At 54.7% G+C, this 24,265-nt stretch overlaps 1 protein-coding gene across 4 annotated transcripts in view; it reads right to left on the bottom strand.

The window, feature by feature from the left end:
* Window positions 1–758: 758 nt before the first annotated feature.
* SEC14L5 (SEC14 like lipid binding 5) overlaps window positions 759–24,265 on the bottom strand; it is a 39,766-nt gene continuing 16,259 nt past the window's right edge. For 3 of the 4 annotated variants that reach the window (XM_037814017.1, XM_037814015.1, XM_037814016.1), the window contains exons 4-16: window positions 24,077–24,208; window positions 22,029–22,157; window positions 21,232–21,424; window positions 18,459–18,571; window positions 17,551–17,740; window positions 16,644–16,732; window positions 16,493–16,563; window positions 14,936–15,107; window positions 12,371–12,505; window positions 10,687–10,821; window positions 9,982–10,209; window positions 6,721–6,899; window positions 759–4,747 (exon numbers count right to left, since the gene is read on the bottom strand). In XM_037814017.1, coding sequence (XP_037669945.1) covers window positions 4,636–4,747; window positions 6,721–6,899; window positions 9,982–10,209; window positions 10,687–10,821; window positions 12,371–12,505; window positions 14,936–15,107; window positions 16,493–16,563; window positions 16,644–16,732; window positions 17,551–17,740; window positions 18,459–18,571; window positions 21,232–21,424; window positions 22,029–22,157; window positions 24,077–24,208 — 1,878 coding nt within the window. In that variant the 3' untranslated portion in view covers window positions 759–4,635. Of the gene's footprint in view, window positions 4,748–5,081; window positions 5,449–6,720; window positions 6,900–9,981; window positions 10,210–10,686; window positions 10,822–12,370; window positions 12,506–14,935; window positions 15,108–16,492; window positions 16,564–16,643; window positions 16,733–17,550; window positions 17,741–18,458; window positions 18,572–21,231; window positions 21,425–22,028; window positions 22,158–24,076; window positions 24,209–24,265 lie in introns of those variants that run through there. The other variant, XM_037814018.1, reaches the window with a different exon arrangement.

The raw sequence follows: 24,265 nt of genomic DNA, 5'->3' as shown, positions 1-24,265 counted from the left end.
CCCCAGCCCTCCATTCAGCCCAGTGCCCAAGTGCTCCCTGGAAGTACAGGCGGCCCCAGGACGGGGCCTTCGCACCCTCTGACGTCAGGACTCTGTCCTCAGAGACCCCGCTCTTGGGTTTGCTAAAACCTCAGGAGACGGCACATCAAAAGGCAGGGAAAGATGGATCACAGAGACTTCACCTTCACCTGGACACCTGGAAAGAAGATTCCAGAAACCCATCCCCAGGATTCCCAATCGGCAGCACCCAGTGGGCCCCAGGGACCTGCATTTTGTGCAAGGGCCCAAACAATTCCGACGAGGCTGACCGTGCCACTCGGGGAAGGATGCTGAGGGCGGCTTCTGTTCAGGGGACACGGCTCCCGGCGACACCTGGGATCACGGGAAATCACAGCGGTCAGGGCACTATTTGAGGGGCGATTGCAATGAACAGCCTACTCTAGAGCCATGCTGCTCAGCCTTTTTTCCCACTATCAACCCTCTCCCCACTCAAGGAAACTTTTTGGCTTTTTTCTTCCCAGTTGCTCCCCCCATCATGAAATGTGATGCTGTTGATCTACTCTGTGTCTGTCTGTCTGTGTTCTGTATGCGCATCTGTGATTTATACATAAAAAGACTAAGAATTTTCCACTCCCCAGAACCAATTTCCGGCCCCTTGGGGGCGATAGCACTCCTGTTGAGAATTCTCCACTCATAAAAGGCAGCTACCAAATTCTTTAGTCCAGGGAAATCCAGGGTTTCAGGAAGTAGACAATAGATGTATATCCAAATCTAAAATATTTAATGCGTTCGGTTGGAACAAATGTTCAGGAAAACAAACTGTTTTACAGGATGCAACAGACTTTGTTGAAAAGAAGTATGCAGTTCTCACTGAACAGTTAACTGTACAGGGGGGAAAAATGCCAGAGAGTGCAGCCTGGAAAAAAATCTCAAATCCCCCTTCTTTCATTCTGTCGAGAAGATGTTCTCTAACTGATTGAGGGAAATGCCACTCAGAATTCGCCCTTCCTGGTTAGTGGATTTGCCCAGGACACACAAGCAGTTTCAAAAACAGAAAATCTGACTCGAGACCACTTTCCCCTGGATCCACGTAGCGCTCTGAGCCTTTCTGTCCCACGGGAAGCACTGATGGGCATCCTTGGAAGGAGCTGGAATCTTTGGATGAGAAGCATTAAATAATCAGAATAACCGCTGGCATTTATCGAGTGCTTCCTGTGTGCCAGGTGTTGTAACCACTAAGGATGTTATAGCCATGATCTCAGTCCCACTACAACCCAGTGAGGTAGGCACTGCTATCCCCATTTTACAGATGAGGAAACTGAGGCACAGAAAGGTTGAGTCACTTGCCTGAAGTTACACAGCCAGTGAAAGGAAAGTGGGGTTTGAGCCCCACCCTGTCTGTCTAAATTCAAGACCCAGGCTTCTAAACATCACGTTGCCTGGGCAGGGGGCTATGGCTAGCAGACTGCTTCTGTCCCAGCCATAATAGAGGAATGGACAAGATGGAGAAAGAAGCCCAATCCAAGGAGCTTCCACCCCGCAGGGCTGGGAAAATCTGAAAGCCCAAAGCTTGGCAGCCCCTTTTGTGAATTTTAATTCCAAGCCTCCCCAAGGCAAGAGGACTGGCCATTTGATGATGCTTCAATGGAGTCCCAGACACCTCCAGCGTAGATCAGGCATCTGATGGGCATCTACTGGTTTTATGGCCCAGCTCCCCTTGTCCACTAGGGGACAGTGTCCACTGTCACTTCTGGAGGGAAAGCCATCACAGAACCCCTAGACCCCGGGCCAAGACAGTCCAAAGGAGAGAGCCTCTCTCTGCCTTTGAGATTGTGAACCATTTGGTTGTAGGGCTTGGGGCTGCTGGCAGCCACCAGGTGGAGGAGAGAACAAGGCCAACTTGCAAACAGATGCAGAGGCAAGAGTCCTGGGTGAGGCTGAGAGGATGAGAAAGCGAGTTCTGATGACACAGGGCTCCTGGATCCAGCCATACCTGAAGCAAGCCCACCCTCAGCCTTCCCAGTTACAGGAGCCAGTGAATTCCATTTTTTGCTTAAGCTGGTGTGAGCTGGGTTTCTCCAGAGAGCCCCTAAGAGGAGAGCCGAGCGGGCCTGAGGCTCTCATTCCTGTTGTTAAGGGTGGACTGATGATGGCCAACCCTCCTCTCTGGAACTGGCAGACCCAGGGAAAATCACGGAACTGAATTCCAAACACAGCAATTTCCCCACTTCTCAAAAGCCAATTTAATCCCAAGTGAAGGGAAGGTTTCTCCCTCCTTCCCTGGGCCCTGGCCCTTGACAATGAATGCAACAAGACCCGCCTCTCGTCTCCGCCTTGGATTCTGATTACAGGTGACCGCCGAGTCCCTACTGCTGTTAACACGATTCCTTCCAATGTCCACTCCAACCTGGGCCACAGGAGAATGCAAGGCCAGCCCCAGCCCTTGCTGCCTCTGCCTCCCCACCTGGATGGAGTGGGGGAGACGTCTGGGTATCCCACCGGATTCCAGAGAGAGCTGACAGCACTTGGGCAATACTTCTAGGATAACACCTACATTTTGGAGACAAGTTAGACATTCATCTACAGGTCATTTAAAATATCGCAAATTGCTCTCTGTGATAAATGCCTTGTGGCATGGGAGCAACTGGTTTGGAGGTCTCTCCCACCAGTCTCTGTCCTTCTCTGGTGTGCACACACGTGCACGTGCACAGGTATCTGGCTGCAGGGTGCAGAGTTGGGCATTTTGTTGTGTACCTGAGAAGCACAGAGAGTCAACAGGAAACTGGATAAGACTCTCTGAAAAAGAATGGCCCTTTCCCTCTGTGCTGCATTTTGGGTGGAGGAGGGTAGGGACGTCCTCACTCTTCTTGCCCCGGGAGGCCACGCTGGGTTAAGGTGATGATGCCTGGCTGTAAACCCACCCCTTGGACCAGGCCCCGTGGCTCCGGATGTGGGCAACAGAGGACCCCCCAACTCTAAGCACAGCTAAGAGGCAACAGTAATACTGGGGCTCCCAGCTCCCAGGCTGCCTCCAGAGCCATTTCAGTGAGGTTCTTTGCAGGCAGATAATGGGATTGTTGATGTGGGCTGGGTGGGAGTCCATAGGGAGGGATGGGGCTGGGGTGGCTCCATCCCAGGGGGCGCAGCTGGTTGGTTGTCTCTATGCAGTAACCACAGCCCCATTTTGCCAACATACCCAAAAGCCTAAGAGAAGCCAGAAATCCTGACTTTTAAGTAAAAATTTTAAAATCACTCCATAGGCAGAAAAATCAAACTAAAGGCAGGCAGATCAGACTGCGGGCTGCCAGCTGGTGACCTCTGACCCGTTGCCCTTTTAGGATCCCAGAAGAGGAAGGAGAAAATGACCTCAGGCCCCAAGGAGACCGAGACTCTCCCATCTGTGGACTCAAGGAAATTGTGGTCAATGTCGGAGCCAGTTCTGGGGGCTCAGATCTGCTCCAGGACAGTGACAGTGAAGTCCCAGCTGTCACCTGCAGGAGGGTCCCGATGTCCATTGCACCAGCCTGACTGAAGCAAGCCCCTACTGACCAGCTGCAGGCACCAGGCAATGGTTACCTTTTCAGTTTAAGTCACTGGGGGGTCGTTGGTTCCTGTGACTTCCAACCAGAAAAAGTCACCATTAAACAGCTGCCCAGGAGAGAGGGGCCTCAGGTGGAGAACAGACAGCCCTAATCACCTCATTGCTGCCTGGAAGTTGCAGGTAACCCTGGGCTTTCCCCCTTTCCTCAGGGCAGGGGTGGGCAGGGTCAGGCCTTCCCAGGCAGCACTGGGAAAATGGCTTTTTAATACACAGGGAGCAGAGCCCGAGACTCCTATGGCTGCCCACCCCTGGTACCTTGGGACCCAGGCGTTGTCTACAGAAGCAGATGCCACCGTGAATACCCATTGCCCACTGGCAACCCATCCTCCTCTTTCTGCAGGGGAGCCCTGTATTCCCTGGGGCTCCTCCTCTTGCCCTTTTTGGTCCATTTGATTGGCTCCCGGTGTGTGCACATGATCCAGGCTGGCCAATCACTGCACAGCCCAGTGACGTGTCCGTGATTCGAGCTGGCCAATCCCTGCATCCCCCTGGTCCCAAAGATTGGTCCAGATTGGGCACATGACCCTGCAATGCCAGTCTGCTCTTTTCGTTATCTCGGCAACAGCGGCTGGTTCAGGAATTGGCTGGTACACAACCAAACTGATGAGATTTGATTGTGGGGTGACACTTGGACCTTACTGGGGAGATGGGTCCTCTTCTCAGGGAGGTAGGGGAGCCTAGGGCCATGGGGTCCCCGGGCATGGGGAAAGCCGACCCCAAGGAAAGCAGAGCAAGAGGGAGAGGGCAGGGCCGAGTCCTGGAGACACGGAACCCCTCGGTCCAGGGCAACCTGAAGGTCAGGTGGACCCTGGGCTTCTCTTTACATGAAGCCTGGATGAGATGGTTCTGTCACTTGTGCTCCCAGAGTCGCACACAGGCCCCGGAGCTGGGGCATTGCTGTTGGCTCCAGACAGCCCCAATGTTGGCAGTGTCTAGACGCATGTGGTGCCAGGCTCCGTGACAAACTGCCTTTTGGTCCTGGGCACTTCTGGACACAGGAAGTGAGTGGGCTGCCCCACAGGGCGCTGTCCCGGCTATCTGGAGACGAGAGAGCTGCTGTGGGACTGGCTGGAGGAGGAGGAGGAGGTGGCTGCACTGAGCTGGGAGAAGCCGCTGGTGCAGGATTCAAGGCTGGACATGGAGCCCCTGGGGAGGAGAGAGGCGGTGGCATGGCCCTGGGGCTGAGACGCAGCGTCACGAAAGCTGTTGATGCTGCAAATGAGGTCCCAGGGCTCATTCCACAAAGCTGGTAACCGCCCAGGGCTCCAGGTCAAGTGCAGAGGGAAAAGTGAGGGAAGGATGAGGAGAAATGAAGCTCCAGCCCTTTCCCTAAGCCCCTCCCACCACACGGAGCCCCCCTCTGCCCTTCAGGGGCTCTCACTGACCTGGGGACCAAACCTGGCCCAGAAGGCCCTCCAGAGCCTGGGGGGCTCCCGGCCCCCATCTCCCACTTCACCCCCCACCCCGGCAGAGTGTAGTCGAGTCTCACGGGTGCCTTTCAGCTCCCCTCAGGGCCTTTGCACGTGCTGTCCCTGCTGCCCAAAGCATTCCCTGCCTCCCCGCTTGGTCTAGTTAGCTCCTGCTCCCGACGTGCGAGTAGCACGTCCTGTGGAACTTTCTGCAATGTATTCCACGCCTGCGCCATCCAGCACAGCAGCCCCTAGCCACGTGTGGCTACTGAGTGCTTGAAATGTGGCCAGGGCGGCCGAGGAACTGAACTTTTACTTGTATTTAATTCTAACTGCTAAGTTTAAATCGCTCCATGCAGCCAGCAGCCACACCGTGTCCAAATGGGACATCTGCCGGAACCTCCATTTTACTCCACAGTAGAGAATTTAAAGAATTATCTGCAGACGAAAACGAACACAGCTACGTCATGGACATGGAAGGTGAAAGCACATTCCGTTTTTAAAGATAAAACTCTAAGTCTTGAAGAAAGGGCCTGCCCCTCGGGGGTGCCAGCCAGCCCCGTCTCCAGACTTGCTGCTTCATTTCTGCTTTTGGGGCTGCACCACCATTCAGCCTCATGACATCCCCACTGGGCAGGGGCTCCCATGATCCCCGTATAACAGAGGGGTGCCCAAGGCTCAGGGAGGTGACACAGCAATCAGGCCATGCTGCAGCATCTTAGCCATGACACTTCCCCATCCCCCCAACACCAACACTGGGGGCGAGTTGTCCGTGAGGCACTGTTCCAGAGCACTGTTCTAGAAGCATTCCAGACCTGCTCTGTGGGCATCTAGGAGTGAGGGGAGGTCCAGGTAGGAGGGCCAAATGGGGGAGAAGCTGCTCCAGGCCTCTTTGCCGGAATCCACCTTTCTAGAGGCTCTGCACTGGGTTGCAGTGTACCCCTTCTCCCCCACCCCCAAATTCAGGTCCACCTGGAACCTCAGACTGTGAAAAAGGAAATTTGGGAAGTGAAATTTGGCAAGTAGGGTCTTTGCAGGTGAGATTAAGGTTAGGATCAAGGTGAGGTCATAGTTGACTAAGATGAGAGTGTCCTCATCAGAAAGAGAAAGGAGAAGCCACAGGTACACACACAGAAGGCCACGTGGAGGTGAAAGCAGGGACCGGAGTGATGCAGCCACAAGCCAAGGGAACCAAGGAGAGCCAGGAGCCATCAGAAGCTCGGGGCACAGACGGATTCTCCCCTGGAGCCTCCAGAAGGAACCAGCCCTGCCAACACCCCCATTTCCCATCTCTGGCCTCCTAAACTGCGAGAAAGTAAATTCCTGTGTTTTTTCTGAGTAACCTGGTTTGTGGTAATTAGTTATGGAAGCCCCAGGAAACTGTGATGGACTAATTGGGGTGCTACGATGGGCTTCCGTGCAGGTTCTCGTGGAAGGGGAAGTTCTGCTTCCGAAGCAGTCTGGGGCCTGGTGTCCCCACCCTGACTCCCTGACCCCCCGACCCCCCGCTTTCTCCCGCTGAGGGACTCATGGGAATCACTGGGGAGTTTTGACAGTACCGCAGCTGGGGCCCAGCCCTGGGAAAGTTGGCACAGCAGGCCCAGGGTAGGGGGCGGACATCAGGACATCCCAGCAGCGGTCCGGAAGGGGTGCTCGTGAGTGCAGGCTGGGGGCCGCCTGGCCCAGAGGGGGTCCCGGGGCCCCTCCTACCTGAAGTCCTCAGACGCCAGGACCTCACAGTAGTACAGAAGCTTGCACTTGGGGCCGGGGCTGTGAAGGGCCGTCAGGACGTCATCGACGCCGGGGAGGCTGCAGGCCACGCTGCCAGGGGGGGCGAGCAGCTGCCACTGGAGCAGGTAGACGCCGGGCCACCGGGCCACGTGGGAGCCCTGAAACAAGGAGCCGCGCCCTGAGCCTCAGGAGCCTCTCAGGCCTTCACAGGCTTCTGGCTCTGGCCAAGTCTTCCTTCAGAGGATGTCCAGAGCCACACTCCACCCCCAACCCCCACACCCCCACACAATCATCTCCACACCCCTGGTAGCTGAGAGTTGGCCAGACCCCCGGATTTTGTTGGACTTTTGTTTTGCTGAACCGGATTTGCAAGCTGAGGGGATTTGGAGAGGGCGCTGGCTGGTGGTTAGAGTTTGAGGAGCCAGGAGAAAGGAAGAGGAAGTTATAAAAAGAGCAGCTCTGAGATCGGAGTGAGATGTTAAATGGGGGTGGGGATGGTGATCTGTAAGACAGGCCTCTGCTCCTCTCCCCCGCGGAACCTTCAGGAACATCCTCTGCACTGGCCGGTCTTGTGGACCTGGCCTTCTGTGTGGCTCAGAGGAATGGGGTGATGTCTAACCTGCAAGCACTGGTGAACGTGAGGGGCCAGCAGGGGTGGCTCACGCTCAGGTTACACGTCAGAGTTCTGTTTCCAGATCTACAATTTCTCAATTGTGTCTGTTCTGAAACTTGAGTGTGAATCAGAAATCACTGGGGAAGGGGAGGAGGCGGGAGGCAGACCCTCCACCCTGTGCCCAGGAATTCGGTTTAGTCCACCTGGCGTGGGGCCTGGCCACCTGCATCTTTGACAGCCGTCTGAGTCTGGGGTCCCAGGGCCCTGGGTCTGTACCCGGAAGAGCACTGACTCCCATCAGCCTGCTGGCCGCAGGGCCCTAGCACGTCCTGCCCATCCAGGTAACTTCCTGACACTTCCGGCGCACACTCTGCACCTGAGCCCGCTCACCCACCCCCTGCTTCAACTTTGCACTTGCTGCGCCACCTGGAACCTCATCTTCTGTCACCATCTTCCAAACCCTGGCCGCCCTGTAGGTCCCTCTTCCATATGGCGCTTTCCCACTGCTCCTCCACGTGCAGAGAACTCAAACCTCACATCCGAACACATTTGCCCCCCTGCCATCAGCATTTGCAGCCCAGAACAGGGCTCAAGGGGGTGGCTGTTCTCCTCAGAGACACAAGGATGGGCCAAGACCCTCAGACAGATGGCCAGGGGCAGGGCGGACATGTCCTGTCTTAGGAGAGTCCGGATCCCAAGTCAGGGACAGAACAGGGGGCACGTGGGACACCAGAAGCCGAACAATGAGGCCAACATGGCCTTGAGCTGCTGCCCAGAGGAAGCAGAGGTTTAAAGAGGAGCCACAAAATCACACAGGCCCTGAGCAAGGGGACCCCCAGCCTGGGGGCATGGACTCTCCCAAGTCCAGGGGAAATAGGGCCCAGGAAACTCCCATTTTCAAAGTTATCAAGAAGCCCCACCTAGGAGTGGCCACAGGAGGGGCCCTCCTCAGCCCCTGCCTCCTCACAGCTCCACCAGGTAATGGGTATCACAAACTGAGGCCAGACCCCTGCTCCTGGGTCTAAATCCCTTCCTGTCCCCCACATCTGGGGCCTGGCCGGGGCAGCCCTGCTGCAGAGCAGGACAGGGGCCAGGCTGGGCAGCCCCTCAGTCCTTCTCCCACTCGGCTTCCGAGGATCCATCTCTGTCCCTCAGTTCTCCACTCGGTTGTCACATCCCAGGGCCCAGCCCAAGTCAGGGCCCCCAGGAGGATGCAGCCAAAGCACCTCAGCCTCATCCTCTGAAGTATCTTATTGCCGTACCCCACCACGACCACCCCCGGCAGCTCCCTCTCGGGGGGTCCACGTCTAGTCTAGGATGTTGGTGTCTTGTAGATGCGGTCAGCACCTACAGTCAGTCAACTTCGAGTGAAGGAGATCACCCTCAATAATGTAGGGGCGCCCCATCCAATCCGTGGGAGGCCCTAAGAGCAAAACCCGGAAGTTCGAGAGAAGAAAAAATCCTACCTGAATTTCCAGCCTGCCAGCCTGCCCTGCAAATCTCAGACTGAAGACTACATCCGCTCCTGCCTGGGTTTCCAGCCTGCCCCACAGATGGCAGATCTGCTAGGCCCCACCATTGTGGGAGCCAACTCCTTAAAATAAATAAATCTCTTTAAAAATATATGTGTGTGCATATACATACAGGCATATGCACATAGATGCTTACACACGCACGTGCACACACACGTGTATACACATATCTGTAACCTGCTGGTTCTGTCTCTCGGGAGATCTGTGACTGACTTGAAGGACACGTCCTAAGACCTGTTTGTGCCCACCTGGAGGTGACCCTGGGCCTTACAATGGCCGGAATCCTTTAACTCCCGAATGATGTCATAGCCCAGGAGGTGGATCTCTGCTCCCCCACATTCAAGTTATTCTCCCCCAGCACCCCACAGCACACTTGTCCCTGCTCTCTGAATAAGAAGGTTCCAGAAGACTCCTCCTGCATCTCTCAGGACTCAGGGCAGTGCCTCTTCCTCAGGAAATCCCTCCTGACAATCCCCCCACCCTCCGAACACACCCACAACGCCAGCCCCACTCCCCTGAACAGTTCCTGACAGGGTCCTGGACACTTCCCCAGGGCGGCCGTGCACCAGGCACATTTTAACTCGTGAATCCTCGTAACCTCCGCAGGGGTCGAATCATGTTCCCCAAATTCACCTCCACCCGCAACCTCAGAATGGGACCTTATTTGGAAATAGGGTCTCTGCAGATGTCACCAAGTTAAGGATGAGCCCTAAATCCAACGACTGGGGTCCCCATAAGAGAAAGGAACCACAGAATAGGGATGCAAGGAGTGGGCCCTGTAAGGAAGGAGGAGCGGTGCATCCTCAAGCCGAGGGACGCCAAGGACAGCTGGGAGAGGCCCGGAAGGCGTCTTCCCAGAACCTTCTGGGGAGCCTGGTGGTACCGAAACCTTGATTTCCAACTCCAGCCTCCAGATCTGCCAGACAATATATTTCTGTGGTTCGAAGCCCCCCAGCTTGTGATTCCTTGGTACAGCAGCTCTGAGACATTAGGGCAGACACCCCTCGGGGTTCCCAATTCTCAGACGGAGGCCTGTGCACTCAGTGAACGCTCGGTAATGTGTAACGAAAGAAAAATGAACAAGAGAGCAAGAACCTGGATGCTGTCTCCCGCCCGGCAGACCAGGGGCGCCTGCACGCGGCTGTAGTCCACGCCCAGGACCCAGCCTCTGTCCGTCAGCTGCCCCCCGGCCCTGGCCCTGGGCTCCTGGACGCCCAGCGGGAGCGCCCGCCTGGTGTGGTACAGGCTGAACACCGCGTCCCCTTGCAGGATGTCGAAGTCCCAGGTGATGACGGACTCTCCTTCCAGAATCCCCACGGCGACCTGCACGGAGACAAGCAAGGTCCGAGGGTCCAGACCAGTGGGTGTCTTTCTCACCCTCTACATCCCACCCAAGATGGGGAGAGTGGGGATGGGGAAGACGGCATGGGAGCCACTCCCCTGCCGCTGTGAGCTCAGGCTGCTGAGGCTCCAGGGGACTGCTCTGAGCAGGGGGAACCCCCTCTCTCTGAAATTCCCCTGGGGGCGGCCCACAGCCAATGCCTGAGTGACAAGAGGGTCCAAACCCTGCTCCCCAGCTTCAAGGCAGGGCCGTGGGGCTGGTCACTCCCCAGAGCCTCCTCGGGTGGGATCAGGCTGAGGCTAGATGTCCACAGGAGCCGTCTCTCTGCAGCCACCCTGCCCCGGCCCCTGTCCCTCCTCTCGGGCTCCTCCTGAGACTTTCCCTCAACAAATCACTTGCACAGGAATCCTCGCTTCAGGCTCTGCTTCTGGGCCCCTCCCAGGCCCGAGCCCCGGCACCTCGTGGGGGGCCCCCCGGAGCACGCTGGCCGACTGGTAGGTGTCCGCCCACTGCCCTGGCTGCTCTGCGTGCTCTTGCTCCTCCTCCGGCAGGTAGAGGGACTTGGGGACCAGCCCTCCTTCGGGGACGTTGCACTGAGGGACACAGAGCAAGGAAGGCAGGTCAGGGGCGTCCAGCCTGGCCTGGCCTCCATCAGGGGGCTCTGTGACCCCGAGACACTTAGAACAGCTGCCCCTGGCTGAGCCCCACGTCACCCCCAGGAGAGCAGAAGGGTGAGAACTGCTCATCAATGAAATGGCCGCTGTACTGGGCCAGGCGGGGGGGACCCCTGTCCGAGAAAGGGTTTTCCAGAAGACAGAACCAGTTGACCTGCAGGGCTTTCTGAGCGAGTGGAAGGCAGCCTACAGGGTTGCAGGTAAACAGCTGGTGATAAAGCAGTAATGGTCCAGCAGAGAGAGCTCAACCAAAGGGACAAGCATGCCACACTAACCAGTGTGTACCTGCTCCCCACTTGGAAACACCCCCCCACTGTGTAAAATGGAAACTTAACGTCAGCCAATCAGAACATTTCCTTGCTTGCTTCCACGTTTGCCATCTGTGAGCTCCCCCTTTCCACCCCCTCGGGGAGCTCCCCTCTACTCTCTGAATGGGATGCGGCCCGATTCATGAATTGCTCAATAAACCTAAACTTATTTTAGCAGAACCATCCTTCTTCCCACTTCACAGAGGAGGAAAGAGAGTCTCAGAGTCTCAGAGAGGCCAGGCCACTTGCCCAAGGTCACACAGCAGACAGTGGCTGAGCCGGGATGAAAACCCACAGGGATCAGCCCCCCACAGCCACAGCCTTTACCACTGTGCTGGGTGATGCCCAGGCCTGGGGGACACGCCACACCGCACCCCTCAGCATGAGGCGGAGTGGCTGCTGGACAGATCCTGGATCACCAGGCCAATGGTTTTCTCCTTCATTCCGCTTGAGAAAATACTAGTATTAAAGCAAGGCTACTGTCCACTGTTCCTAAATAAGTCACCCTAAGATCTGCAGCCCATTTGCCAAACATGAGTCACGTGTCTGTGTGGCAACAAGTGGCAAGAACAGGTTGGCAAAATTCCTATGAAAACTTTTTTAATCCCGACAAGATGCAAGCTTGCTGTTTAGCCTTTCTGCTGGAGACCGCAGGTCACCGTGGCCCCCAGGGGGGCAGTAAGGGCGTGTGGCTGTGCGCCGGGGAAATCCCTTTAGGCGCATGAGCTCCAGGGTCCAAGGCTGCTGGGACATTTGAGACACTCGTCACCCCCACCTGGGCAGGTAAACTCACCGCTGCTCATCAACGCCCAGAGAGTGGATAAGGGGTGGGAGAAACCAAACCCGCAGCTCTCACAGCCTGGTCTCTCCCACTGGGTTTCAAAGAACCAAAGTAGGGCCCCACCCTTGGAAAGGAGTCACCTCTCCAGGGGGCAGCTCCTAAAATAAGTCCTGAGCCCCCAAAAGCCAGGACGGCCCTCCGCAGGTAGGAGCAGGTGGAACCTCCCGCCCTCCTCCAGCCCCCTGGGGGCCCATCCCTTGTCCCCTGCCCAGGCCCTCAGGAACCCTGGCGTGGGTGGTGGCAGCGGAGGGGAGACCCGGCCGGGCCGCAGCGCCGCCCCCTCCCCTCCCCACCCTCCCTCCAGCCGCGGACACCTCACCACACACTCCCCCCCAAGGAAGTCGGGGATCACGTCCCTGTCCAGGTAATCCAGGAGGCCTCCGGGGCCCTGGCAGTTGCTGCCGCTGTAGATGAGGAATTTCTGCCTGGTGTTGTCGTTGATGAAGGGACTGATCTGAAACAGGGGCAGTGAGGCAAGATTTTATGGGGGAATAATCCACACCCTATAAAATCAGCCATTTTAAAGTGCACAATCCAGTGGTTTTTAGTATTTCACAAGGCTAGGCAGCCACTTCCTCTGTCCAGCTCCAAAACATTTCAGCCCCCCAAAAGGAAACTCCAAACCCGTTAAGCAGCCACTCCCCAGCTGCCCCTCTCCCAGCCCCTGGCACCCACCCCTCCACTCGGGGTCTCTAGAGAGCACCTGTTCTGAACGTTCCACTTAAATGGAATCGAACGCTGTGTGGCCCTTGGTGCCTGCTTCTTTCACTCAGTATGATGGGTGAATGAATGAATGAATGAGTGAGATACAAGACAAGCCAAAGCAGCAAGGAAAGCCAGAGGCAAAAGAGCCATTGGGAACTGGGGAGCCCCCTGCACTGTCCCCTCCTGACGCCTGCAGGCCGCAGGGCTCCTCTGGCTCCCATCTGATGCCAGTGGGGTGGGCAGCAGGGGATGGGAGGGTGGGGAGACACTTTTCCTTTCCCTGTGCCCTCCCAGCCTCAGGGCCCCTCCAAAACCACAGCCCCTCTCTGGGGTCCACTCCCCCCAGGCTCTGCTAATGCAGTTCCCCGGCTCTGCTCCCTCACCCCCACCCACACCTCTGCACGGACTACTTCATGACGTCCCCTCCTTGGAACTATCGGGGGATTTCTGCTTCACGCCATGACCCTGATGGATTGACTCATCTGCTGTAAGGCGAAGATGTATGTCTGTTGAGGAAATCTTCAAACAGCAAAGGAGCTAAATTTTCCTGGCAATCAGGACATTTCAGGATGAAAACCTTAAGCAGCAGGGCCTGCTGCCTTCTCCTCTCCCAGCTCCTGCTCGCCAGCCCTTCCAGCACAGAGGAGCCTGGCAGTGGCCACAGAAACCAGAGGGAAAGTTCTGCCCTGGAAGTCTACGCATGCTCTCCTTGCTGGCAAACCTCCCGTGGCTCCCTGCTGCCTCCGGACAAGGTTTCACCTTCACCCTGGTCAGGAGCTGCCCCTGTACATCTTCCCAGCCTCCGCAGGGCCACTGAGCTTTCCGCTCCAGCCACCCTGGACTTTTCTTTTCAATTCCTCAAAAGCGGCAATCTTGGTCCCGCCTCAAGGCCTTTGCCTGGGCTGTGTGCCCTCTGCCAGCCACACTCTTCCTCCCGCCCTCCCCACCAACGCCTGCTCCTTCTGGAGGTCTCAGCCCCAGGGGGGCCCCCACCTCGATTCTCCGACCTAAATCATGCCCTCCACCTCCCGCCCCACTTAGCTTAGTCCCTCTGAGAACCCAGAACTTCGTGCCCTTGCCCCAGAGAACCAGGATGCATGTGTTTATGGGGCTGGTGACCCTTTCTCTCCCCGTGATGATGGGGGACACCACGGCTGGCTTGTTCCCTGCTGGACCCCCAGGGCCTGGAAAGGCCTCTGCCATGTAGCCCAAAACTGATCGAATACATTTAATGTTCAATTCCCAGATCTCTGCCCCAATTATTATTCTCACCACTACTTACAGCCATACTTCTCACACTTTATGATTCCCTGGGATCTTAAGATGCAGATTCTGATTCTGTAGCCCTGGGTGGGGCCCAAGACTTGGCATTGCTCATGGAACCCACCCAAGTGACAGCCTTCCAGTGGGCCCTGGCAGTTTAGTGGCCTGAGACTAGCACATTTGAGCAGAATGAGATAGAGACTGGGAAAGAGAGCACTATAGAGTGGTAAGTAGAGCCTGGTTTTGTGGCCCTCATTTCAGGTGTTTGTGGGTGTGTGTGCATGTCTGTGTGTGCACACACTAGGTTGCAACATAAAAGGCATTTCCTACTGTGGGTTGTGGGCAAAACAGTTGTACACCCCCTGCCTTCCTGCACAAGGGGCCCTGGGAGCAAGTCTGAGTGTCCCTCTCGTCAGAGGAACAGGACGATGGATAACTACACCGTGGCCCGTCCACCCCACAGAGTATTACTCAGCCATGAAAAGGAATGCAGTTCTGACACATGCCACAGAGGATGAACCTTGAAAACATGAAGCCTAGTGACAGAAGACAGACCCAAAAACCCACATACTGGCTGATCCCATTTATATGAAAGTTCCGGAACAGGAGAACCCATAGAGCCAGAGAGCAGGCTGCTGGGTGCCAGGGCTGGGGGGCTTCGGGGGGAGAGTGGGGAGTGACTGCTCTTGGGTCTGGGATTTACTTTGGGGGTGATGAAAACATTCTGGAATTAGCAGGCGGCGATGATTGCACAACTCAGCAAATACGCTAAAGGGGTGAACCTCATAGTATACAAATTATATCCCAATCAAACCGTTATTGGACAAATGAAAGAGGCGCCAGGGGCAGGGCAGCTCGCAGAGGGACCTCCGCCCTCCCTCCCAGGGAGCCCACATGGCTGGGGCTCTGCTCTCACCAGCGTCCAGAGCACGGGGAAGACGCGGGGCGCCCGCACGATGAGCAGCCGGCCCAGGGTCTCGGGGTAGTTGTCCTCCACCACGGCGATCATGCGCAGCAGGGCCCTGACCCCCGGCCGCCACAGGTGCCTCATGTTCAGGCCTTCCAGGTCCACCAGGCAGGTCCAGGAGCTGCGGCAGAGACAGGACCCTCAGCTGCACCTCACTCGGCCCCTGCCCCGGGCCCGGACAGAGAGGGATGGAGGGGGAGGGGGCTGGGGCCACAGGGCACTCTCGGGGGACCTCCCACCCTGGGGAGGCCACTGGCGAGGAGGTTAAGAGCTGGAATCCAAGTCTCACGTGGGCAGTGAACTGGATACTGTCCCGACTCAACGAGCCAGGATGGTGGCACAGGGACAGGCCCCATCTCAAACGATTGTTGGGATTAAATGAGATGGCGCAGGTAGAGCTCTTTGTGAGGCCCGGCGCAGAGCACGCTGTGGTAAAATCTAGTTCTCATTACTAATTGTTATAAGAAGAGAGAGCATAGGGGCGAAGCACCCAGCATCCAGGGCCAAATCCAGCTCTGCCGCCTGCTGTGTGACTTTGGTCAAGTTCCTTAACCTCTCTGTGCTACTAACTTCAGTAGTGCTAATGGGGGAAACAACAGTCCTACTACAGTTGCTAACCCCCTGGAAGCCTCTCCATCCCAACTTTGTTCCCTTAACCCTCCCCCCACACACACACCTCCGTGTCTGAACCATCTGGGGTGAATTCTGGTTCCAGCCAGAACACAGCCTGACTGATTCACTCCCCCACCCGCCCACCCAGCCACCACAATGTGTCATCTTAGGAAATCTCCAAACAGCAAAGGAACTAAATTTTCACAAAGATCAGGATATTTGGGGTTAAAAACTTAGGTGGCAGGCCCTGCCTGTCCCTCCCACAGAGGGCAGTTATGAGGATGCAATAAATCAAGGTGCCTAGCAGAGCACCCGGTAGTAGGAAGTGTGACATCTGTGTCTGCACTATATTTCTTAATCACCTATTACTTTTGATGATCTGCACAGAAACCCGAGGACGTCTTACTATTCCCACTCTACGGAAGACGAAGCCGTGGCTAAAGGAGGCTCCCTGCCTTTGGGGAATGACGCTGCAAATGTTGGGTGTGGGAAACTCGGTTGAGGACTAGAAATTTGAGGACACTGGAGAGGGACAGAGGACGGCTGGCTGCACCGCGGCACCTGGAGGTGCACCTGCCTCGTCAAGGTGAAACTCGGGGTGGGAGGGCTGGTCTCTAAGGGGAAAGGCGAGGTGGCAGAGGAGCACGAGGGCCAAGGTTCCCTGGCCCTGAAGCCACATGGGAGCAGGTTCAGATCCCATCCCCGCTGCTAAATGCTTAGTGATCTCGGCTGGGCATCACCAGCGATCACGTTCCTGCCTCATGGAATCATTGAAAGAATTAAATGATGAAATGCGTGTAAAACCCCGAGCACCCGGCCTGACACATCCCACGTGCTTGATGGACAGTCAGCCGCTTTTACTACGTAGGGGGGCCTTGCAGCCCAGGATCTTGCCTGATGGGGCGGCCAAACTGCTTCGTGTTGCCCTCACACCTCTTCTGTCCTTCCTCATTGACCGAGAGAACCTGAAAGGCAGACACAGCGTTGTTCCCGGTGCTGCTCCCGCATGGGCCCCAGGCGTCCGGGAAGTGGGGACCCCACTCACGTGCTGCAGCAGCGCCTCCTCCCCCACAGCCTTCATCAAGCCCTTCGTGTCCATCTGGCCCAGGTGCAGGATGTAGAGGGGGCGGCCGTCTTGGTGAGACGCGACCGAGCAAAGAGAGGGGGTGGTTATTGGGGGGATGGAGTTGAGGGAACAGGCCAGAGTTGGAGACAAGAGCGTCACCCCCTCGGCGGATGGGATGCCCAGCCTGTGCAGCCTGGCACACAGTACCTAGGCCCCTCCCTTCGTTCATTTACGGAGACCCTGCCTGCTTCCAAAAGACAGAAATGACGGAAGTGTCAAAATCATTATAAAATAAGAGCCACCCCACTCTTGGGTATGTAAATCCAAAAGGACTGAACGCAGGGACTCAAACCAATACTTCTACATAAAGGCTCATGGCAGCGTTATTTGCCATGGCCAAAACTGGAAGCAACCCACATGTCCATCAATGGATGAACGTGGTCTAACATGCTATGGAGTATTACACAGCACGAAAAAAGAATGAAGTTCTGGGACAAGCGACAACTAGGAAACTAGCACAATTTATCAGGGGAGTTAAGGCTTTCCCTGATCCATGTGTAAATGAATTTGTGTATAAAGGACACTGAAAGCTCTAACAGGCACTGGCTTCCATGGAAACTTAGTAACACACCTAGAAAGGATATTCACGTGGCCATTGCTTATATGATCACAAGGAACCGAAACGATGACTGGGGGCTGCCCAGACCCGGGGAGGAACATCTGACCTCAAGTCCAGAGGTCATCCCAGCTCCGCCTTCTCGGGGGCTGGGTCGTCACCTCACAGCCATCTCCAGATGCCCAGAAAACCCAAAGGAGAAGTCGTAAGATGCTAGGATAAAGAGTGACTGAGGTGTGCCCCCTACATTATGCAGGAAAAGGGGTGCACCTATGTCCTGGTAGTGCCAGCCTCCCGCATAGAACTCCTCCAACAGGGCAGGGGGCCGCCAGGTCTGAAGGAGCAGATCCACTCGGTGCTGCCTGCGCCAGCTCAAGGACTGGCACAGCATTTCCCGGGCCTTGTCCAGGTGGAAGTCCCGAGCACGCAGGAACCGGAGGATGTGCTCGTCTTTGGGAATCTGGGAGGGAAAGTAGGAGAAACCCCATAGCGTTTTATTTCCTAATCCAGGAGATAAAATGCCAGCAGAGGAGTCTCCTGTCTCATCTGCAAATATTGAGCTGGAAGAAGGACCAAATTCTCCCTCAACCCTAAAGCAGGAGGCAGTCGAGGGGCGCAGGTGATAAATCACACGCCTGGGATCTATCCCCACGGTGCAGCTTCACGTTAGCGGGGATAGAGCGCACAGCCAAGTCCCCAGGGAGTCAAAATTACCCTCGGAAGTCATTAAATCTCTCAGAAAAGAACAATATACATGGTTTTGAGAACATAGTATTATACAGCAGTGGTTCTCAACTGGGGGCAATTTGCTCCCCTGGGGACATTCAGAGACATTTTTGGTTGTCACAACTGGAAGCTTGGACCTGCTGGCACCTGGTGGGTGGAGACCAGGGATGGTGCACAACACCCTACAGTGCATGGGACAGCCCCCCACAGCAAAGAATCATCTGGCCCCAAATGCCCATGGTGCTGGGGTTCAAAAATTGGGCCCTCGGTGGTGTGCACGGCATGCATTTCAGATGTGTGAGGTGGTATATTACAAAAATAAGGCAAAATGTAAATGTTCAGTAGTGCTAATCACATCCACCTATGTATCTACCCCCACACCCCTCCCCGGGTCTGGGGCTGAGCTCCTGTGATTGGCAGGCTGCTCCGGCAAGCCCTGCCCCCGAGCCCACCTTGCCCTCGTGGGTTTCCTGTAACCAGTGGCGCAGCTGGATCAGGCAGCTCTCCTGCAACGGCGTGAGATGGCCCAGGCACCTCTCGATGTAGTCGGCATCCAGCTTGTCCCCTTGGAGGAGAAGAAAGAAGGGAAGGAGGAGCACATCAGGACAAGAGGGAGACGCCCCGTTTCTTTAACAGGCGGTCGACCCCTTACTGGCCGCCTCTGACTGCGTCTTCTCTGCCTGACCACAGCCCCGTGGGCCCCAGATCCAGGAACTCTTCCAGTCGATTCATGGCACAGCCAACCTGGCTCTCACTGTGACCCCCTGAATAAGGATAATAACTCCCACCCTCTGGGGCTATTCTGAAGATTATTAACAAGACAAGCTTGGGTTGCTGAGGGCTCAGGACATGCTCAGTGAATTCTCCCAGCACCCCCGTGAAGCCCCCCAACACCTCTGGCCTCGTGACTGTTCCCACTTTAGAGAAAACAAAACTGAGGTTGGAGAGGCCATGTAACATAAATGAGAATACACACATAGTGTGACCAGTGTCAAGGAGGTGACCTCAAATATCAGCTCCCTTTGCTTTCCCACCTCCCCAGCCCCCTTGCAGGATGTGAGCCTTTTGGCAGACAGAGCCTTGAATCTGAGATGCAGCCACGCCGTCTCTTTAGGGGCCCAGGAACCCGTGCATCATTTCCCACTGTGCAATCCCATCTCGTGCAGTTGGGCTGTTTGGGGTCTGCGTGTGCCGGCATGCTTAGGTCATGCCCCCAGCCTGAGCCCACTGCCCCCACTCTTAATTATTAGGGGGGCAGATGCCAGCGCCCTGAAGCATCCCAGCCGCTCGGCAGGAGGTGGAGATGTCACACCAAGCAGCAGCCCATCTGGCACAAGCAGGTCTTTGTGTACAGATGGCACAGTGAGAAAACAAATGGAGTATCTGCACTTCCAGGAGCCATGGATCCCCCCAGACAGAGAAGCCCAGGGCTAGGAGTCACCCCAACTGTGCCAGGAAGCATCTGGGTAAATAGAGGCAGGAGGGATGCTCAGGGGGACCGTCCAGTCCCTGCTGGCCAGACTGGTCCAAGGCAGAGATGCTGGAGAAGGGCAGAGGAGAGAGAGGGGACGAGGGGAAAGGCACGAGGTGGATGTGAAGGCCCCTTTCTAGTTCTGAGCACAAAGGCTCAGTGACTGAGCAAGGCAGGAGGGCAGGACTGTGCCTTCCACCAGCCGTGCTGAGTGCCCACCCCACAGGAAGAAGGCCCACCCGGGACACCACTGGGTGTCAGTATGGAAAGGGGCAGAAGAAATGTCTCATTTGAAGAAAAACAATGCACGTACGACAGCAGACAGCGCAGAGTTGGTGTGGAATAAACGCTTGTCGAATGAATGAATTTGGTTCATAATGCAGCCCCAGGTGTGTTAATTACATGGCACTGTCACTCGAGTATCTTGGAGTCAGGAAGCCCCTCCGCTTTGTGTCACTAAATTAAAAACTGAACCATTCCTAGCACACGAGCACATTTTTAAAGACTGTATGTAGAGGTCTGTGTACTCGTTTTTTTACATTTCCCTTAACATTATATTGTAAGCATTTTCCATGTCAATCAAAGTATGAAATATGACAAAGGGCTAATTGCCTTAATATATAAAGAGCACTCACAAAGCAATAAAACATCAATGGGCAATCGGAAAATGGACAAGGGATGAGAAAAGGAATTCACAAAAAAGGAAAACAAAGGATCACTGAACATGAAAACATACTTGACCTCAGTCATAATCAAAGAGCTGATTACTAATCTACTAGTGATAATCCTTCAGCTTTCAGAAGTTTAAAACTTTTAATAACATTCTCATGAGAAATGGGGAAGAAAGTTAGGAATAAACAGTTACACAGTTTCGGTAGGAACACTGATTAGTACAATCTCCTTGGAGAGCAAATTTGTAATAGCTACCAAAATTTTAATTGCACATAACCTTTGACCCAGCAATTCCACTTTGAACTTTTTGTTCTATGTATCTACTCATACAAATATATCTTTTTTTAAGAAAAGAAAACACTCTTAAGCACAAAGATGTTCTGCATTGTTTGTATTAAAAAAAAAAAAAAAAAACTGAAACAGCCTAAATGCCCATCATTAGAAGACAAGATTAATCAATTATGGTGCAGTCACACCAGAGAATACTGTGGCCTGCTAAAAAAAAGATACTGCACTGACATGGAAAATCGATCAAGAAATATTAGTAAGTGAAAAAAAAGCTAATGTCAACTAAAATGTATAATATGCTCTCATTTGTTCAACATACATTACACGTAGATGTGTCTATACACATATGTGTGTGCATATGCATATATATTTCTGTACCTACATATGCCTAGATATTTTCAGGAAGTATAAACAGAAAACTATCGCTGCATCTGGGAAGGGGAAGGGAGTCTGACATCTTACTTTACAGCTACTGAGCAGTTTGATTATTTTTCTACCACAACCAGGCATGACTCATCTAATTAAAAATAGAAATAAAACAGAGAAAATGGAAGCACTGAGGCACCAGAGGTCAATTTCCAGCCTAGAAATACACCGGTTCTGGTTCTTGGGCCAGGACAGAGAGTGCGGGGAGCACCGGGAGACGGGGGAGGCTGGGGTCCCTCCAGGACCCAGCCCTGTACCCGAGGGGACCCGGGCCTTTCTCCCTCCACAGAGCAAGCCAAGGGCTTCTGAGGACTGAGGGGGGTCCCCCGAACCTGCCCTGCCCTCTGGCCTCGGCCACAGTGACCTACCCTCCGGAGCGATGGTCTCTGGGGTGGGGCCCGGGCTGCTGCTGGGCCTGTCGGCCTCGGGGGTCCCAGGGTCCCGCAGCCCAGCCTGCGTGCGGGCGTCCTCTTCCCGGACAGGAGCAGGGGTCCACCGGGGGATGTGGGAGACACCCTGTGAGATGAGCTCGTTCAGGTAATACTCAATCACCTCCTTCCCCTGGAAGCCAGAGAGACCCAAGACACATGAGCATGGGGGCAGGACGGTGGGGAGACTTGGTGGTGTGGGGTCACCTACCCCAGGCTTTCAACCTGCCCTGAGCCATCAGGATGTGATGTCAGTATAAAATGCTTGTTGGCTTTCCAAGACTTAGTATGTGATAGAGAATGCAAAGTATCTCAGTAATAATTTTCATATTGACAACGTATTGGGCAAAATGTATTCTGAAAATGAATTCCACCTGTTTCATTGCACCAGGTGATAGGTCTGAGCTGTTCAAACCAAGCGATCATTTTAACCAGGAAAAAGCACCACGGATGACCCTCCGCCACCCAAGGAGCTCACTCCCCAAGCCCTGACATCAGGGTGCCCCTGGAACAAAGATTAGGGGACACCCACTAGGGGCCAGGCACTTCCCACCCATTCTCATGTGACGTGGTTATGATTGTAACCCCCACTTCGCAGGTGAGGGGACTGAGGCCCGGGAACGTGGAGGATCTTGCCCAAAGTCACACAACTGCCAGGAGACAGTGTGTCTAAACACAGGAGCAGGACCCCCGGGTCTGTGCACCTGCCTCCAGGTGACACCCAGCCCACCTCTCACCCGCTTGACGCTGGCTGTGTACTGCTTCATGGCGATCTTCTCCAGGGCACTTTCGAAGCCAAAGAAGGACCGAATGTCCAGGGAGGCAGACTGCTCGAAGCAAGTCCATTCCTCGTTCTCGGGGTGCACCTGAAAGAAAGACGGGGGGACAAGGACAGAGTCACGGTTGGGGTGGGGGTGTTGTGCCCTCCCCACCCCCACCCCAGCATCTCCAGGAGACAGTGGCCCGGCCAGAGCAAACCATGGATGGCACATCACGGTCTGACCACACGGAGGGGGCAGCAGTACCAGGGCCCCACCCAGAGACCCCTGTAATGTAAGGAGCAAGGAGCCACCTCACGAGGGGCCGGGAGAAAGCAGGTCTGGTTGTCTGTGCCCCTCCTGTCCCTAAAAAACTACAAATATGTAATGATACATATAAAGAATGTATCAAATGTTATATATAACACATATTACATATAAATAAAACTTCCAAAAACAAACTTTGTTGACAGAGCTACTATGCAGACCCCAGCTCAGTGCTCCTCAAAATTGTGAGAGCAGAAGCATCACCTGGGAGTCTATTAAATATGCAGATTCCTAGGCCCACCCCCTGGTGCAGGGTGTAGCTGGGGAATCTGCATTTCACAAACAGCCTCAATGATTCTGATTCTGCTGCTGAAAGAACAGCATGCTCTAAAACAGTCTTAAAAATCTGCTACCCATACCTCTCCAGAGGTAAGTATCTGAACATCCAGGAGGCCCCGAGAAGAGCTGGAGGCGTGGAAAGGAAAAGCGAGGGACATTTACGGGATGCCTGCTGTATATAAGGCACCATGGCTAAGATGAGTGAGGCAAGGCCCCCCGTGGGGGAGGCTGGGCCAAGGCACACCAAAAAGTCTCTAATGCTATATAAGTGCAATAAAGAGTTACATAGTGATAACTTCCATTTGGGGATCTAGGATGGGCTAAGGGGCTTTACTTATGTTAGCTGACTCGATCCTCACAGCCACCCAATGAGGCAGTTTCCATTAACAACCCCATTTTTCATATGTGGAAAGGGTGGCCCAGGGAGCTGAAGCCACTTGCTCAAGGTCACTCAGCCAGAAAGTGGCAGAGCTGGGTCTGTCCCTCTCCCATTCCACCCAAGCCAGATGGGTCTTTCTCCATGTAAGTCGGGACCAGTCCCTGCCCTGTATAAAACCCACAAATGCCCTCCAGACCCCTCAGCACAGCCCCCGAGACCAGGAGGACCTGGCCGTGTGGCCCACCTCCTCCCATCCAGCTCATTGCCTCGGGGTCTCCATGCTGTTCCCGCCACCACGATGCTGTTCCCAGCCTTTCCCACAGCTGGCTCCCCTCCCCCTCAACTCTCAGCTTAAATGGGATGCCCTCGGAGAGGCCCGAGATACTACTGTCATTTAAGAAAGCACCCCTTTAATTTTCTCAATTCTACCTGCCAGATTCCTTCTTAGCACCTGTGACAAAGTTGTGAATTTACATTGTTTGGTTTTGTTTCTTTTCTGTGCCTTCCAAGAAAGGAAGCTGCAGAGGGCAGTGGCCAGGCAAGATGGTGCTCAATCAGTATATACTGGAGAATAACAATAATAGTAATTAATTATATTGAAAGGTAAGGTATAGAACTTAGTATGTGCCAGACACTGTTTCATGGGTTTGGATATTTTACTTCATTTACTCCTCACCACAGCCTATATGGTGGGTATGGCTATCAACCCCATTTAAAGGATGAGAAAACTGAGGCACAGTTTCATGAAGGAAGGAAGGAGCGAAGAAAGGAGGGAGGGAATAAGGTTGCCAGATTAAGCAAATAAATAAAATACAGCCCCCTCCCAGTCACATTTGAATTTCAGATCAACAATTGATACTTCAGTATAAGTATGTCCCAAACATATTTGAGACATACTTATACTAGGAAAGTATCAATTGCTGATCTAAACTTCAATGTAACTGGGCTCCTACATCTTATCTGGCAACCCCAGAAGGCAGGGAGGACTGCGTGGACGTCACGGCAAAGCTCTGGGCACACGGGTGGCCCCGCGGGTGCCCACCGTGTAGCTGCAGTTCTCATTGACCACCACGCGGCTGGCGAGCGTCTCGTTGTGCGCTTCGATGAGGAGCGTCCTCTCCTTCCATTTCAGGGTGTTTTTCTGCACGAAGACCACGTGCTCGACTCCCGCGATCTGCAAGAGATTGTGGAGGGCGCGGGGGTGGGGACACCCGGGACCCCGCACCACCGT

The sequence above is a fragment of the Choloepus didactylus genome, chromosome 21 (assembly GCF_015220235.1).
Source record: "Choloepus didactylus isolate mChoDid1 chromosome 21, mChoDid1.pri, whole genome shotgun sequence".
In the NCBI taxonomy this organism is placed as follows: Eukaryota; Metazoa; Chordata; class Mammalia; order Pilosa; family Megalonychidae; genus Choloepus; species Choloepus didactylus.
Note: the sequence above shows the minus strand (reverse complement) of the source record. Positions and strands in the feature narration are given on the sequence as shown.